This window comes from Primulina eburnea, chromosome 3 (assembly GCF_022965805.1).
Source record: "Primulina eburnea isolate SZY01 chromosome 3, ASM2296580v1, whole genome shotgun sequence".
Taxonomy (NCBI): Eukaryota; Viridiplantae; Streptophyta; class Magnoliopsida; order Lamiales; family Gesneriaceae; genus Primulina; species Primulina eburnea.
The window spans coordinates 17,986,094-17,999,933 of NC_133103.1; the positions used below are offsets into that span (position 1 = coordinate 17,986,094).

At 37.4% G+C, this 13,840-nt stretch overlaps 2 protein-coding genes across 2 annotated transcripts; one reads left to right on the forward strand and one right to left on the reverse strand.

Annotated features, from left to right (window-relative positions):
* Positions 1 to 2,734: 2,734 nt before the first annotated feature.
* LOC140827143 (calcium-dependent protein kinase 32-like) lies at positions 2,735 to 6,174 on the reverse strand. The gene is made up of 8 exons (XM_073189756.1): positions 5,168 to 6,174; positions 4,857 to 4,980; positions 4,625 to 4,768; positions 4,203 to 4,355; positions 3,987 to 4,102; positions 3,726 to 3,893; positions 3,149 to 3,385; positions 2,735 to 3,059 (listed from the first exon to the last, which is right to left on the reverse strand). The coding sequence occupies exons 1-8, from the start codon at positions 5,666 to 5,668 to the stop codon at positions 2,919 to 2,921; spliced, it is 1,584 nt and encodes a 527-aa protein (XP_073045857.1). The 5' UTR covers positions 5,669 to 6,174; the 3' UTR covers positions 2,735 to 2,918.
* A 6,668-nt stretch (positions 6,175 to 12,842) lies between these two features.
* LOC140826952 (uncharacterized) lies at positions 12,843 to 13,316 on the forward strand. Its single transcript, XM_073189515.1, has one exon. The coding sequence runs from the start codon at positions 12,843 to 12,845 to the stop codon at positions 13,314 to 13,316; it is 474 nt and encodes a 157-aa protein (XP_073045616.1).
* Positions 13,317 to 13,840: the final 524 nt, after the last annotated feature.

A 13,840-nucleotide genomic window follows, 5' to 3' on the forward strand; every position in this document is an offset into this window, starting at 1 on the left:
CAATTATTAGTACACCTACGACATGTTGCCACTCATGGATCCAGTGGGTTAGTTCAGGAGACTGGGCGAGGTTAAAGGACTCAGAGGAGGAAATCTTTCCCAGTTGACGCCCTTCCTTCAGCAGCATCGCATGAAGCAGGACTTCATCAGTAGCGAGCTCGGCAACATGGTTGACTTCGAGCTCCCTTTTGTACCTCCTCGCCACCGCTCTTTGTGCCCGAGTAAAGGTCAAACCCTCTCGGAGCGTGGCATTAAGATCTTGAATCTTATGCCAAGTGGACATCACCTTCGACAAGACCAACTCCTCAATGGTCCTCTTCAGATCCTCCAGGTGAGGAGGTAGGGTATTGGGCGCTGGAACGTAGATGCCACTGCAGACCGTAGATTCGCTCGAACTTGCCATGCCGAAGGTATTATCTCTTACCTCCCATTGCCTTCCTGTATTTATAGGCACGTAGCATTTATTATCGAGGTAGGCGAAGGGACTGTTACGAATATCAAGGTACTAAAGTATTAATCGGCAGAAGAGGAAAGGACGCACGTGGTTATCGAGGCGTTAGACTTATTTCTTTCCCGAAATACGAAGCATCTCCAGGAAGGAGTTAAGGCTTACACCTGTTATCGCAACAATCGGGATATCCGGGTAAGCGTGGTAATATTTGTATTGAGTCCGGGAGGTTTAAGGCCCCGGCATTTTCTCTTGAGTCCGGGAGGTTTAAGGCCTCGACGTTTTATCTTAAGACCGGGAGATTCGAAGTCCCAGCATATTGTTGTAAACCCGAGAAATGCGGAGCTCGGGCGCCCTTTTAGTTTTATTAGTACGAAATCCTCACGTCTCCGTTCGTTACTTATTAGTAGTTAATCTTGTCAGTCGAGTCAGACAGTCCGTGGGATATGCATCAGATAAAATGGTAAAAGACAGTAAACTCGGATAATAATTTTATTTAACGAAATTACTTCGAATTACATCGAAATATGCCTCATCTACGAAGGCTTTCCACAGGAACATCCAACGTCTCACTTCTCGTGTAGCCCTTCCTTCATAGCCCTTGGCGTCAGTGATATCGTTGAGAGTGTTCCTCTCTTTTCGAAGCATCAGTTCGTACATGCGGTCCTCTTCAAAAGGATCCCCCAACTCGGAAATATTTAGATACTCCCGATACTTCTCCAATTTCGCCAGAAGCCGAGGAGTATTAGCCTCACCGCAGTAGTAGAGAAGCTGTAACTCCTGCAGTGCCTCCCAGAAGGCGAGAATTTTGTGAAAGACCTCCTCCTCTATTTCCGTCTTATGCCTCTCTGAGGATGCATTCATGAACTCTTCCGCCAGATCAGGGACGCTGGGATTGCTAGCACCTGCCATTGTATCTTCCTAACAACACTTTGCTGGTATGATGACGGATCGGTAAGGCCCTATTTATAATAAGAACAAATTAATAATGACCGTTGATCTTCAAGATGCCTGAACGGTTGAGATAAGTTTTGGAAATTGTGCCGGGAGGGGGAAAGACGTGCACAGTTGTCGAGGTGTCAGACTTATCCATTTCTCGAGATGTGGAGCGTTTTCTAGTAGGAATTAATTGTGGGTGCATCTCATTATAACGAATGCAACATCCAGAGGGGCTGGATAACAATTCATTAGGGTCCGGGAGACAAATCATCCAGGCGTGACATCTCTTCTACGGGATATTTAAAGGCTCCGATGCTATTATACACCGTGAATTATTTCACACCAATCGGGACGGCGAGTGAGACTCTAGCCCGACTATTTTAGGGATGGGTGGTGATACCCCTATAAGGGCTCGGGTCCTGGAGGACCCGGGAAATGTCATTGAGTAGCCCCTATAGAAACCGGGAGGGCGATTGTTACCCACGCGACTGGGCGCTTCATGCATGACCGGGTATTTACTTACCTCCCGAGCAACTAGGGACCGGGCTTTCATGCTGAAGCCGAGGGCTCAATACTCGAGTAACTTACTTAGAGGATCTTACAGATTGTAAGGCAGAAAGCGACTGGGCGGGAAGTCAACGTCTTCCGCCTGAACGTATCCCCGAAAATATGGAGAAGAAAGGGACTGGACATGCAGTCAACGTCCCTTATTCTTGGAGTACCCACGAAGCTATCGGGTAGAAAGGGACCCGACAGGCCGTCAACGTCCGAGGGTACAGGTAGTAGGTGAGCACGCGCATCAAGGTAACCCTAGCTTCTCTTCAAATAGCAGGTATCGTTGACATTCCAGAGGTCTGAAATTTCTTCACTCTCAAGCATCCATACATATTGCTTTAAGTTCCCTCTCGACAACCCTGCTGACTTAAGCATCGGAGTGGTCACGCCGGACACCCTTCCGGCGCCCATTCACGAGTTCCTTTCATTGTTTGCAGGTCACGATCGAAGCCATCTACCTTGCTCATTTTCCTAAACAACACTATAAATTCTTGATTTGACCCGGTGGAGCACCCGACCCTGCTCATCCATTTTACCCGGATCACATCATATATATATATATATATATATATGGAATTTGTAAAAATATAGCCCAACATCATGTCTAACCATTAAAAAGTATTGAAAATTTTACTGGATTAATCAAATGTGAAAATAAAACCCATATGATAAAACGAATCAGGTGAATATAAAAAAAAAAACCAGGATTGTTGATCAACTAGTTTAATTGGATCTAATCTGTTTTAATATTCTATTTTTAATTTACACCAGTAATTCTAACTAACACCAATATTGTATCTTTAGAATCTATCAAGAACTGTTCAAATTAACTTGCAAACTTCGGTAACAATGGACAATATGCATGTGAAATAACGATCAAATTTTGACCGTGGCTCTACACTTACAACATAGATTAACAAAAAAATAGAAAAACTTGTTTCCACTCAAGCAAATGTGCCATTCTCTACAGGGGACATCACATTCGTATTGATCCGCTCTTGATCAGGTTCAAATTCAGACTGTTGTATCGTTCTCTCGAATACTGTCTCGACGCCTTTCTCCAATCTGTTCCGGCCTTCATCATTGCGGCAAACTCATCGTAACTTATACGCCCATCCTGCAGAAAATAATATAGAAAAAAATGTAAGCAATGTATGAAAGAATGTGTTTGAGATGGTCAGAAATTTGAGATAGGAGGCGACTGACCTTGTCTGTGTCCACGTCTTGCATAATGGCAATAATGACCTCTTCACTGGTCGCCTCTGTCTCCGCCTCTTCGGCGAAGGCGTCTCTTAGCTCTTCCATCTCTATATACCCACTTTTGTTAGCATCAAAGAACTCGAATGCCTTGTGTATATGTTCGTCGTTTCCCATCTTTCTTAGGTGAACAGATATTGCAACAAATTCTCCACAATTGAGATATCCATCTTTATCCACATCACCCTGTTCCAACAGGAATTAAAAAACTAACGTTACTCTACTAGTTAATACAAAACAAAAAAATTCACATGACGAGGCGTGTAGCATTCAAAAATCTTGTGCTTTGCAAACGAAGTGTTCTCTAGCATGGCATCATCTGTTTCAGTAATCGTTGTCAAAAATGCGAGCTCGTGGGGAGGTAAGCTAACAAAATTTTTATAGGGTCACTGCCCTGCTTTTTCCCATGCTTCTCGTTTCTCATCGAATCATGTATTGATGAACGACTCATAGATGACTACCACTTTAGAGCTGTTCAAAAGATTTAAGCCTAGAATGAAGTCTTATAATCAGATATGACACTCACAGCTTCCATTAGAATTTGAAGATCGCTATCTGGGATGTGATGGCCGAGCTTGTGTAGCCCCACTCTTAACTCGTCAATGTCAATCTTCCCCTTATTGTCCATATCCATCAATTGGAATCCTTCAACTATGCCTGCAACTTCCTCCACAGATAGATGCTCAGCAATCACCTGACATTCGAGAAATCGATTTAGCAAAAACCTTAACGGGCCAACGACACCATTATTGATTGTTTATTAACTTTTTGAAGCAAGAGCTGTTACCCGTAGAGCTTTTTTCTTGAGCTTATTCATCATTGAAAACTGCTTGAGCCTAGCTCTAACAGTTTCACCCAAAGAAACATTGGGAGCACTCTTTGCATTCTGCAACCAAGGATGATCTGCGAGTCAAGCAGCTAGAATTGTCAACAATTTGAAACGAACAATCAAGCATGGTGTATGTAAAATGTGGTGTCAATAATTAATTGGGCTAAATGTTACCTAAAACCTCCTCGGGTGTAAGACGTTTCTTGGGGTCGGGGTTGAGCATTTTCTTTACCAGGTCTTTTGCTTTATCAGAAACCTTGGGCCAAGGATCTCTTTTGAAGCTCACAACAGAACGAATAATCGATTGGGCAATGCCTTGTTCAGTTTCTGCAGTTTAACAACATTTTGTGCCAGAGGGAATGTCAAAGCCGAGTGGAAAATTTCGGTACTTTCAATCAAACAAGAGAGAGTTTCCATGTCCACACACACAAGTTAACCGAACTTCGCATCCCTATCTACTATACGATACACAAAATATGATTGATTCAACCATTTTTAATTAGTTTGAACATCCTCCTTCAATAAAGTTGGCATTAAAGTTTAGTGGCATAAATTCAAAATATGGGAGCAACGCGTACGGAAAATTGGAAACTAACCAGCCCAAAACGGTGGAAATCCACAGAGTAAGATATAAAGAACAACGCCAGCACTCCAAATATCTATTTCTGGACCATAGTCTTTCTTCAGGACCTCCGGAGCCATATAGAAAGGGCTTCCCACAATTTCATCAAATCTCTCGCCTGCAGAATCGCCAAGACGTTAGCTAATGCAATCCAACATATGTTTAACTGCAACCCAAAGAATTAATGAAGCGTGAAAGGAACATACCAGGCTTGAAGATAACTGACAGCCCAAAATCAATGACCTTTAGTGGTGCCGTTTCTTTCATATTTGCAAACAAGAAGTTTTCGGGCTTAAGATCACGATGCATGACCCCATGCTTATGGCAATTCTGCAGGAAGATCCACTTAATTAGATAACACTTACAAGGTCATGTGGACAAAATACAGTTACTTTGCAAGTTACCACGGCAACAAACAGAACAGAGTTGGAAAAAAAAAAAGATGCAATCCTAAAAAACAGGGTCGAATAGTGAGTGGTTCGAGTCAACACAAAACATCAAGAAATCAAATCTTCACCTGAATAACTTCGACAATGGTTCGAGTCACAGCGGCAGCCGCCCTCTCAGTATAATGTCCTCTAGCAACAATTCTGTCAAACAGTTCACCACCCTCACATAACTCCATAACTAAATGCACTGCACTATCATCTTCGTATGTATCCTTCAAACTCACAACATTTGGAAGCTTAGGCAAATGCTTCATGATCTGAACCTCCCTCCTCACATCCTCAATATCTACTCTAGTCCTGAGCTTCTTCTTAGATATCGACTTACAAGCAAACACTTCCCCAGTTGATTTTTCAGTGCATAAATAGGTAACCCCGAATTCACCTCTACCGAGCTCACGCCCCAGCTCGTAAAAGCCCTCAATGTTATGGCCTGTCGGATTGGTCAATACGTAGGATTTGTATCCACCAATCGGCACATGTTTACCATCATTAATAGCGAAGCGATTTGGCTTATGATTACCCACTATCTCCTCGTCGGAAGTTTTAGGAACAACACAACAGTTTCCCATTTTAATGAAATCAAGAAAAATCAAACAATTTTTTCAATATTTGAACAAAAAATGTAGTCGGGATTCAATAAAAGCCCAAGTATCAATGAATCAATCAAAATCTGAACTTTTTCAGATCAAAAGAATAAAGATTTAACTTTTATCAGCATAAGCTCCGAACTCTCAATTCCCACGATTTCTACGCCGATTAAGCTTATGACTTGCACAAAAAAGATAGAACTCCGCTAAAGATTAAAAAAAAAACCCAAACTTTAAGATCAAAACACGAGAAACAAAGAATTGGGTTCTCTCTAAATTCAACCAGCTTCAAAACCCGCCAAACAAGTTTCAGATATTTGAAGATTCAATATTCCGGATGAAAGGGGTGGCAAAACCAAGAAAATATACCAAGTTTCAAAGAAATATGTGGTGAGTTAAAGGAAGAAGCTTTGGTATGACAAAACAATGTGAAGGGCAAGGAGATTTAAGGGAAGATGGGAAAGGTCTTGTAGTAAAACGTCGAGAATTGGAATATATCCACATTAAGGAGGGAGACATATCGTGATTTCTTGGTGACTTCCCTCCTCCTAAGGTACGTTTCAAATAATACATAAAATAATAATATCTTTTTGGACATTTTCTTCTCTCTGCTAATTCTATTTGACTTATGGAGGAATAGATTTATTTTGCAAAAAATCAAATTATTTTCTTGATGAAGTAGTCCAAGAAAAGGAATGCGCCAATAACAAATCCTTGAACAATATTCATTATATTCACTATATAATGACAAAGGGAGCTCCCTAGCTCTAAGCCTTTCTACACTTTTTAATAATATTAAATTTATTCCAAATTTTTGTTTTAGGAGATAAATAATATATATATATGTTCGATGTTAGTTTTGGACAATAAAGACTTGACAAAAACTTATGTGAGACGATTTCACATGAGATCCACTCCAAAGGTTTTGCCATACATGTAAAATTCATTGATAAATTGTATCTAAAACTGAGATATTATAAGATATGGTGTAATCAATAAATAAAAAATATAGTGTACAACAAAATGAGTGGTTAAAATCATTGAAATTATGTTTTACGATTTTATTTTTAATAAAAAAATTATGGGGGAAGTCTTGTGTTCCCTTCACATGGGAACTTTTGAATTAGTCTTCTTTCTTTTTCAAAAATATTAAGTGATATATATTATTTGATTTTTTTTTTTTTTTTTTTTTGGGGCATGTGACAAAGTTGAATTCCGCGTGTGACCAAGCGGTGGCTTTCTTTGGTAGAAGTCTAATTTGGATGGAATATTTAGCTAAAGCCGGCAAGTCAAACTCGGCGCCTCTCATTGAGAAGCAATCATATGACCATATCCAAGTCCTCTCTCTTTTTTTTAATTTATTTTTAAATTTAATAATTTCAATTCTTTATTGAAATCATTGTATAATATAACGAGTTATATGTTGAAAATGAAATAAAATAAATTTTAATTATTGGACGTTAAATTAGTTTTTAAATTTTTTTGCCTTCAATATTATGTACTTTTTTCGGCCTAATTATTTAAGCAAAAACTTGTGTGAGACAGTCTCACGAGTCGTATTTTGTGTCATCCGTGAAAAAATATTACTTTTGATTGTGAATATCGGTAGAGTTGACCCGTCACACAGATAAAGATTCATGAGATCGTATCACGAAAGACCTACTCAATTATTTAACTTTCCTTTATTTCTCAATGAGTAGGTCTCACAAGTTGTTGCATTTCTCAATTATCTCAAATATATAATTCAATTTCTAAGTTTATTAAAATATACACTCGTGTTTCTTTGATATCATGATCTACTTTGGTACTGTCTTTCCCTTGACTTGGAATGTTACATTTGCAGCGTTTTTCTTGAGTGGGAGGGGGGAATTTAAGCCCATACTTTGGTCCAACTTTTCTAGCCCAAGTTTGTAAACGAAATTTGGGCCTAAAAACATGAGCCCAATCAGGGAGGCCCAATATTTGTTTGCTCTCTCTTTCACCTCGTTTCCCACATGGCCCATTTGACCCGAGAAGAAAAGCGGTTTTACGTTATCTTACATGAACTGTAACTTTTAATTTTAATATAATATTTCTTCTTTTAGAATAAATGGTTCTGTCTACTATATTATATATATATATATATATATATTTTTAAAAATGGTGAAATAAATCAAATCTATTTATAAGTTACAGAACTTTCCACATTTCAGTGATTGTGTACAACATTAGTTCTTCAGGAATCACCTTCAATTGTGGTTTTTTTTATTATATTTTGTTTTACTATTGGGAATTTCCAACAACCTCTTCAATCCTGATTTTTTAATTTTATTTTAAAGGATCTTCATGCTTTTTTCGCACTGATATAGCAGATAAGATTGTTACCTGAATTAAGTAAATTTAGGAGAATGTAGAGATGTTGGATTCAGATGCGTGGACGTCATTCCTACGAACCACCCCTGATAAAATATGATGGATCGTCATTTGCTTTACGAAAAAAACGTTAGAGAAACTGAAGATGCACAAAGAATAAACCCTTCAATGCTCAAGTCAACATTATCGCAGCTTATTAGAGTGGCTACAACGGTAGCTTTATTGAATATAATAAATTAGGTTCAAAATAAAGCAGTCGTTACAGAGTGTTCAATTAACCCAACATTATTTTTTTAAAAAAAAATTGGTTTCTTTTGAGAGGATGCAGCTCACACACCCTCTCAAATGGCTCGTGTGTAGCATGCGTGCATGGGGTGCGAGCGCCTTGTACTTGTTGGTTGTCGTGCGTCTTCAATAATTTATTTTTTTCCCAAACAATTAGCTTCAATTTTGTTATTTTTATTGGTTTTTTCTTTTTCCAACAACTTTATTTGGGTAAAAACCTTTTTTTAAAAAATAATTTTGTTCTCCAACTTCATTTTTGAAACAAAAATACCTTCATTTTTTAAAATAAATATAACGACTACTTTTTGAACTTTTTACTATAAATATAGTAGAGTGTGTCTTATGTGAGACCGTCTCACGGATCTTAATCTATGAGACGGGTCAACCCTACCCATATTCACAATAAAAAGTAATACTCTTAACATAAAAAATAATTCTTTTTCATATATGACCCAAATAGAGATCCGTCTCACAAAATACAACTCGTGAGACAGTATAAATCTCTCATTTCTCACTCTCCATTTCAAAATTATCTACTAATTATCAACACAATATTTATATCTTCTTATCTGAAATGCCTGAAAAATTTAGTGTTTCATTCAACAATTTATTTGGATATCCAAATATAGAAGGAATGCAAACTCTTAAAATTTTCAATCTCGTTCTCCTCACCATTCTCAATTTTCACAAAATATTCCAACTGGTTCGAATGTTGTTCCCAATGCCTCATTTTTCATGCTTTTGAGCGATTCTAATGCTTCAATGGATGGTCAGTTTATGATGTTGATGTCGATTCCAATGCTAAGCTCTCAATTTTCAAAACATTCGAAAAAATCCGAAATAGGAAAATAATAACCTAGATGATGATGAAGAGGATGACTGAGAAAATAACGACCATCATAAAGAGTTAGTTGCCAACTAGGGGTACAAACGAACCGAATCGAGCCGAATAATAGTAAAAAAGTCAGGCTCGAATTCGGCTCGAAATAGGTATATTCGAGTTCGAGCTCGATTCGAAGTTCGATAATTTCAAATATTTGGGCTCGAGCTCGGCTCGAAATGAAGTTCGAGTTCGAGTTCGGCTCGAAATATTCGAATATATTCGTGAACTATTCGAATTATTGCTCGGATATTAAGGTTTGAAAGCTCGAAATGCTCGAAATATTCGAAATGTATATATATATATATAATTATATTATATTAATAAAATATTAAGACTCGCGAACTATTCGCGAGCTATCGAACAAAATAATTTGGGCTCGAGTTCGGCTCGAAAAAAAGTTTGAACGTGTTCGAGTTCGGCTCAAATTCGATAAGTTCGAATACAAATCGAATATTTATCGAGCCGGCTCGAAAAACTCGCGAACATGTTCGGTTCGTTTGCAGCCCTATTGCCAACAAACCAAAAGTTGATAATGCACAAAATAATAAGCATTTTTGGCAAAGTACATGTAAGATTTTAAAATTAATAATTCGATAATTTGACATAATTAAAATAATTATTGAGATGTTAAATTTAAAATAATTATTCATAGAAAATAAATTAGAAAATGTGTTAGAAACATGTATGGTTGAATATCGAGAAATTTAAATGATATAAATACATATCGAAGTTAAAAATAAATAACGCATGAGTACTAAAAATACGCAAAATCAGGTTAATAAAGTATAAATTATTGTATTTAGTATTTATACAACATATACATATATATTATTTTTCCAAAAGTAGAAAATTCCCAAATCCCAAGCTCAAGCCCTTCCCGTCGGCTCCATCTTCCTATCTAAATCGCGGTTTATTCCTTCCTACCCCTGCAGGCAGTGCCTGCAGGGGTACATCCAAGGGCCAGAATTTTTTCTGGCCCAATTTTTATTTTTTTTTAAAAAAATTTTCCCCATGAAATTGAATCTTAGCCATTGATCATGGGTGTGGGCACTGCCCACACACGCAGGATCGAACTTACCCTAAATCGCCGAATCTTGTTCGGAAAAGGATTATCCAACCCATAGCGACCCAGTTTCTCGAATTTGAGCGAACCGAAGCCCTAGCGCGAGCCCTATTTCTAGCAATATCTTGCTTATGAATTTAATAAAGTTATACAACTTGTTCGAGTTCGGTCGTCAAATCATTATGTAGAGAAATCAACTTTGGAAACATAAGACAAGATGAAATATTTGTTGGGTCGATAAATCAGAGGATATAATTATTGATTTTGTGCTTCAGTAATATCAATTAATTTGAGAGTGCAATCTTATTCTTTTAGTGGAGTAGAATAAGATTAATAAATTATTTTGATTAATCATGAGTTGATTGGATCGAATTAATTTATTGGATCTTAATTTAATTGAATCCGACCAGGTCCTTTTGGTGGCTCTAATATAAACTCGGATAAATTATATGAGTTATAATTTATGGTATATGTGGGATAAATTTATTCGGACAGAATATTACATGGAAGTTTATCATCAAATCTTCTAGATATGGAATAATATATTCTGTCCATTTAAATTTATATTTTAAAAGATATCGTCATTATCTTTTTGTTACAAGATATCACAAATATATTTTATATAAATGTGATATTGTAACTTTTGACCACACACAATCCTAAGTTAAGAGTCTGAGAGAACACCGGAGAAGGCTTGGAGGTTTGGAGCGTAGATCTAGTGTAGAGAAAGATCGGAAACACGCTTCAAAGGTAATCTCTATTTTCTGTGTGTTGTAATTAATCAATTCGTGTTAAATACGTAGAACGATCGATCCTGTGAATATGAGATGATTGAAATCACAATAAATTAATTTTTGTGATCCGATCTTCTCGATCTTGGCTAACATATGGTATCAGAGCCACGGGTTTTGATATTGTTTTGCGTATTTCGAATTAATTAATTATTTATGCATGTTTTAGTTTAAAGCGGTGTTAGATTTATGTGATTGTGGTTTGAATGGATTGATTTAAATTTTGAACAGTTTATGATCTTAGTTTTTGGTGAAATTGTATTTCGTATTTTCGAGTCTGTAACCAAGGGGGTGGATTACGACTCCATGTTTCCCTTTGTTTATTTTCGTGCAATTTTGTTGTATTTTATTTGGGCTTTTCTGTTACTGTTTAAAGAACTGGAGGGCCGGATGCAATTTCGATTAAAACCATAAGGACTAGAATGAAATTTCGTCCAAAGGGTTCCAGGGACCGGAATGCATCTTCTTCAATTCGTCAGGGACCTGTTCTTCAATTTCGGAAACCACCATGAAAAAGGCAAATCTGGATCGCGTAATCGGAATCACGCGGCCGCGAGGATGAGGAGTGTATGCGAAGGTGGTTTACGGTCCATCTCATGCGTCGTTCTTCATGGTGGAGCGGGCACGATTGAGATGCGAAAATCGCCATTTTCTTTGCGCTGGATCTGGAAAATCGGGCATCTATTTTCGGTTTCGAAATGGATATGGTGTCTCGGTGATTTCCCAGTGACCGGCGCGGTGGAGATCTTCAATTTCGCACGTTTCCGGCGACTCCAGCGGCGGCGGCATTTTTTTTAGGGTTGCAGAAGACGGGTCGCGGGTTCGGGTCGGATCCGGAAAATTATTCATGGGCCGGACCAGGCTGCTGGATTGATTACTTGGGTTGGAACTTTTTTTAAAAAAAAAAATTGAAGTATTGGGCCAAATTGAGTTCAATTAGATCTTTTTTTTTTTTTTTTGTCTAGGTTGGGCCATAAATTTGAAAAAAAATTGAAGTATTGGGCCAAATTGAGTTCAATTAGATCTTTAATTTTTTGGGCCATAAATTTGTTCTTAGTGGTTAATTATTGCTTTAATTACGAAATTAATTGTCATTCATGATCATGTAGATTGCATAAATACCGCTTTAGGTAACATATTGTCATGCATAAAATTTTATTTATTCTATTTTTAGAGAATAAATATTTTGATTAATAATTAAATTATTTTAAGAGTTAAAATAGTCATGATTTTATTGATCGGATAAAACCCAAAATTAAATTTAAATATTAAGTGTGAGATGGTATATTTTAAATAAACCCACGGTCTCCCTTATTAATCCATTAGTAGGAATTATGTATGCCTCGTGACAATTTTATTGGTCTCCTTATAGGAGGGCTACATTGTTTTGGTTACTTGATTGGACCCGTTATTATAATTATTTTATAGTAAAATTAATTGTGACCACCCTATAGGTGACATAATTAATTTGGTATTTGATAAATAATTAAGTTAATGGTATACACTTAAGTCAATGATATTGTGAGAAATTCCTATAGAATATTTTTACAATATCTTTTGATGGCCAAAATCAAGCAATACTAAATTAATATTGCATTTAATGGGAGGGTCCCAGCCTAGCTATAAATAACATGTTTTTTCCTAAAGAAAAAATTATATATTTTGGAGTTTTAGGTAATTGATGTGTTGTAGTAGTTTTTGGGATCTACAAATGCATTTCATGCATAACACATAATTTTATTTATTGCATTGCTCATTTAAATTTATTTTAATTTCAGAAAAATGACTGAAAATTCATTATCTATGATATTAACCAACAACCAACTACTCGGAGAAAAGTACATTGATTGGAAACGTAATTTATTGATTGTCTTAACTGCGGAGAAACACAAGTTTGTGCTCAATAAACCCTGTCCATCGGTGCCTACGGCGGAGTCCACAGTAGCTCAGAAGCAGGCCCGTTGCTACATTTTGGGATCCATCTCAAATGTGCTGCAACAGAAACATCAGAACATGGACACTGCTACAAAAATCATGGATAGCCTCCAAGAAATGTTTGAGCATCGAGAACGTCATGCACGAAAAGCAGCCATTAGAACCATTATGAACATGCGCATGAAACCTAGGACGCCCGTGAGAGATCATATGCTTGCATTGATCGCTCAGTTTAACGTGGCTGAGGTGTTAGGGGCTGAAATCAAATCAGAGACTCAGGTTGACATGGCACTTGAGACTCTCCCTGAGATGTTCTCATAGTTTAAGGTTAGCTATAACATGAATAAGCTAAACATGTCCCTGACTGAGTTGATGAAGGAGCTTCAAAATGCTGAAAGTGTTCTTAAGACTAAAACTGGTGATGCATTTGTTGTTGCTTCTGCTGGGCCATCTTATTCCAAGCCGAAAGGTAAAAATGGGAATAAAAAGAAGAAGCCCAACAAGAAGGGTCCTCAACAGAATGAAAAAAAGGTCAAGGTAGATGGCAAGCCTAAGGGAAAATGTTTCCATTGCGGAGAAAAGAGTCATTGGAAAAGAAACTGCCAAGGATACCTAGCTTCCAAGAAGCAAGCTAGTGGTGAGTTATCTTTTATTAAGTCTTGTTTAGTGGTTGATTCTACTGATACTTGGATTGTACATTCTGGAGCCACTAATCATATATGCAATACTTTGCATGGGTTCCAAGTAACCTGAAGCCTCAATGAAGGGGAACATACTCTAAGAGTTGCCACATGGGCTGTGGTGTCTGCAAAAGCTGTTGGAATTGTTTATCTTTATTTTTCGAA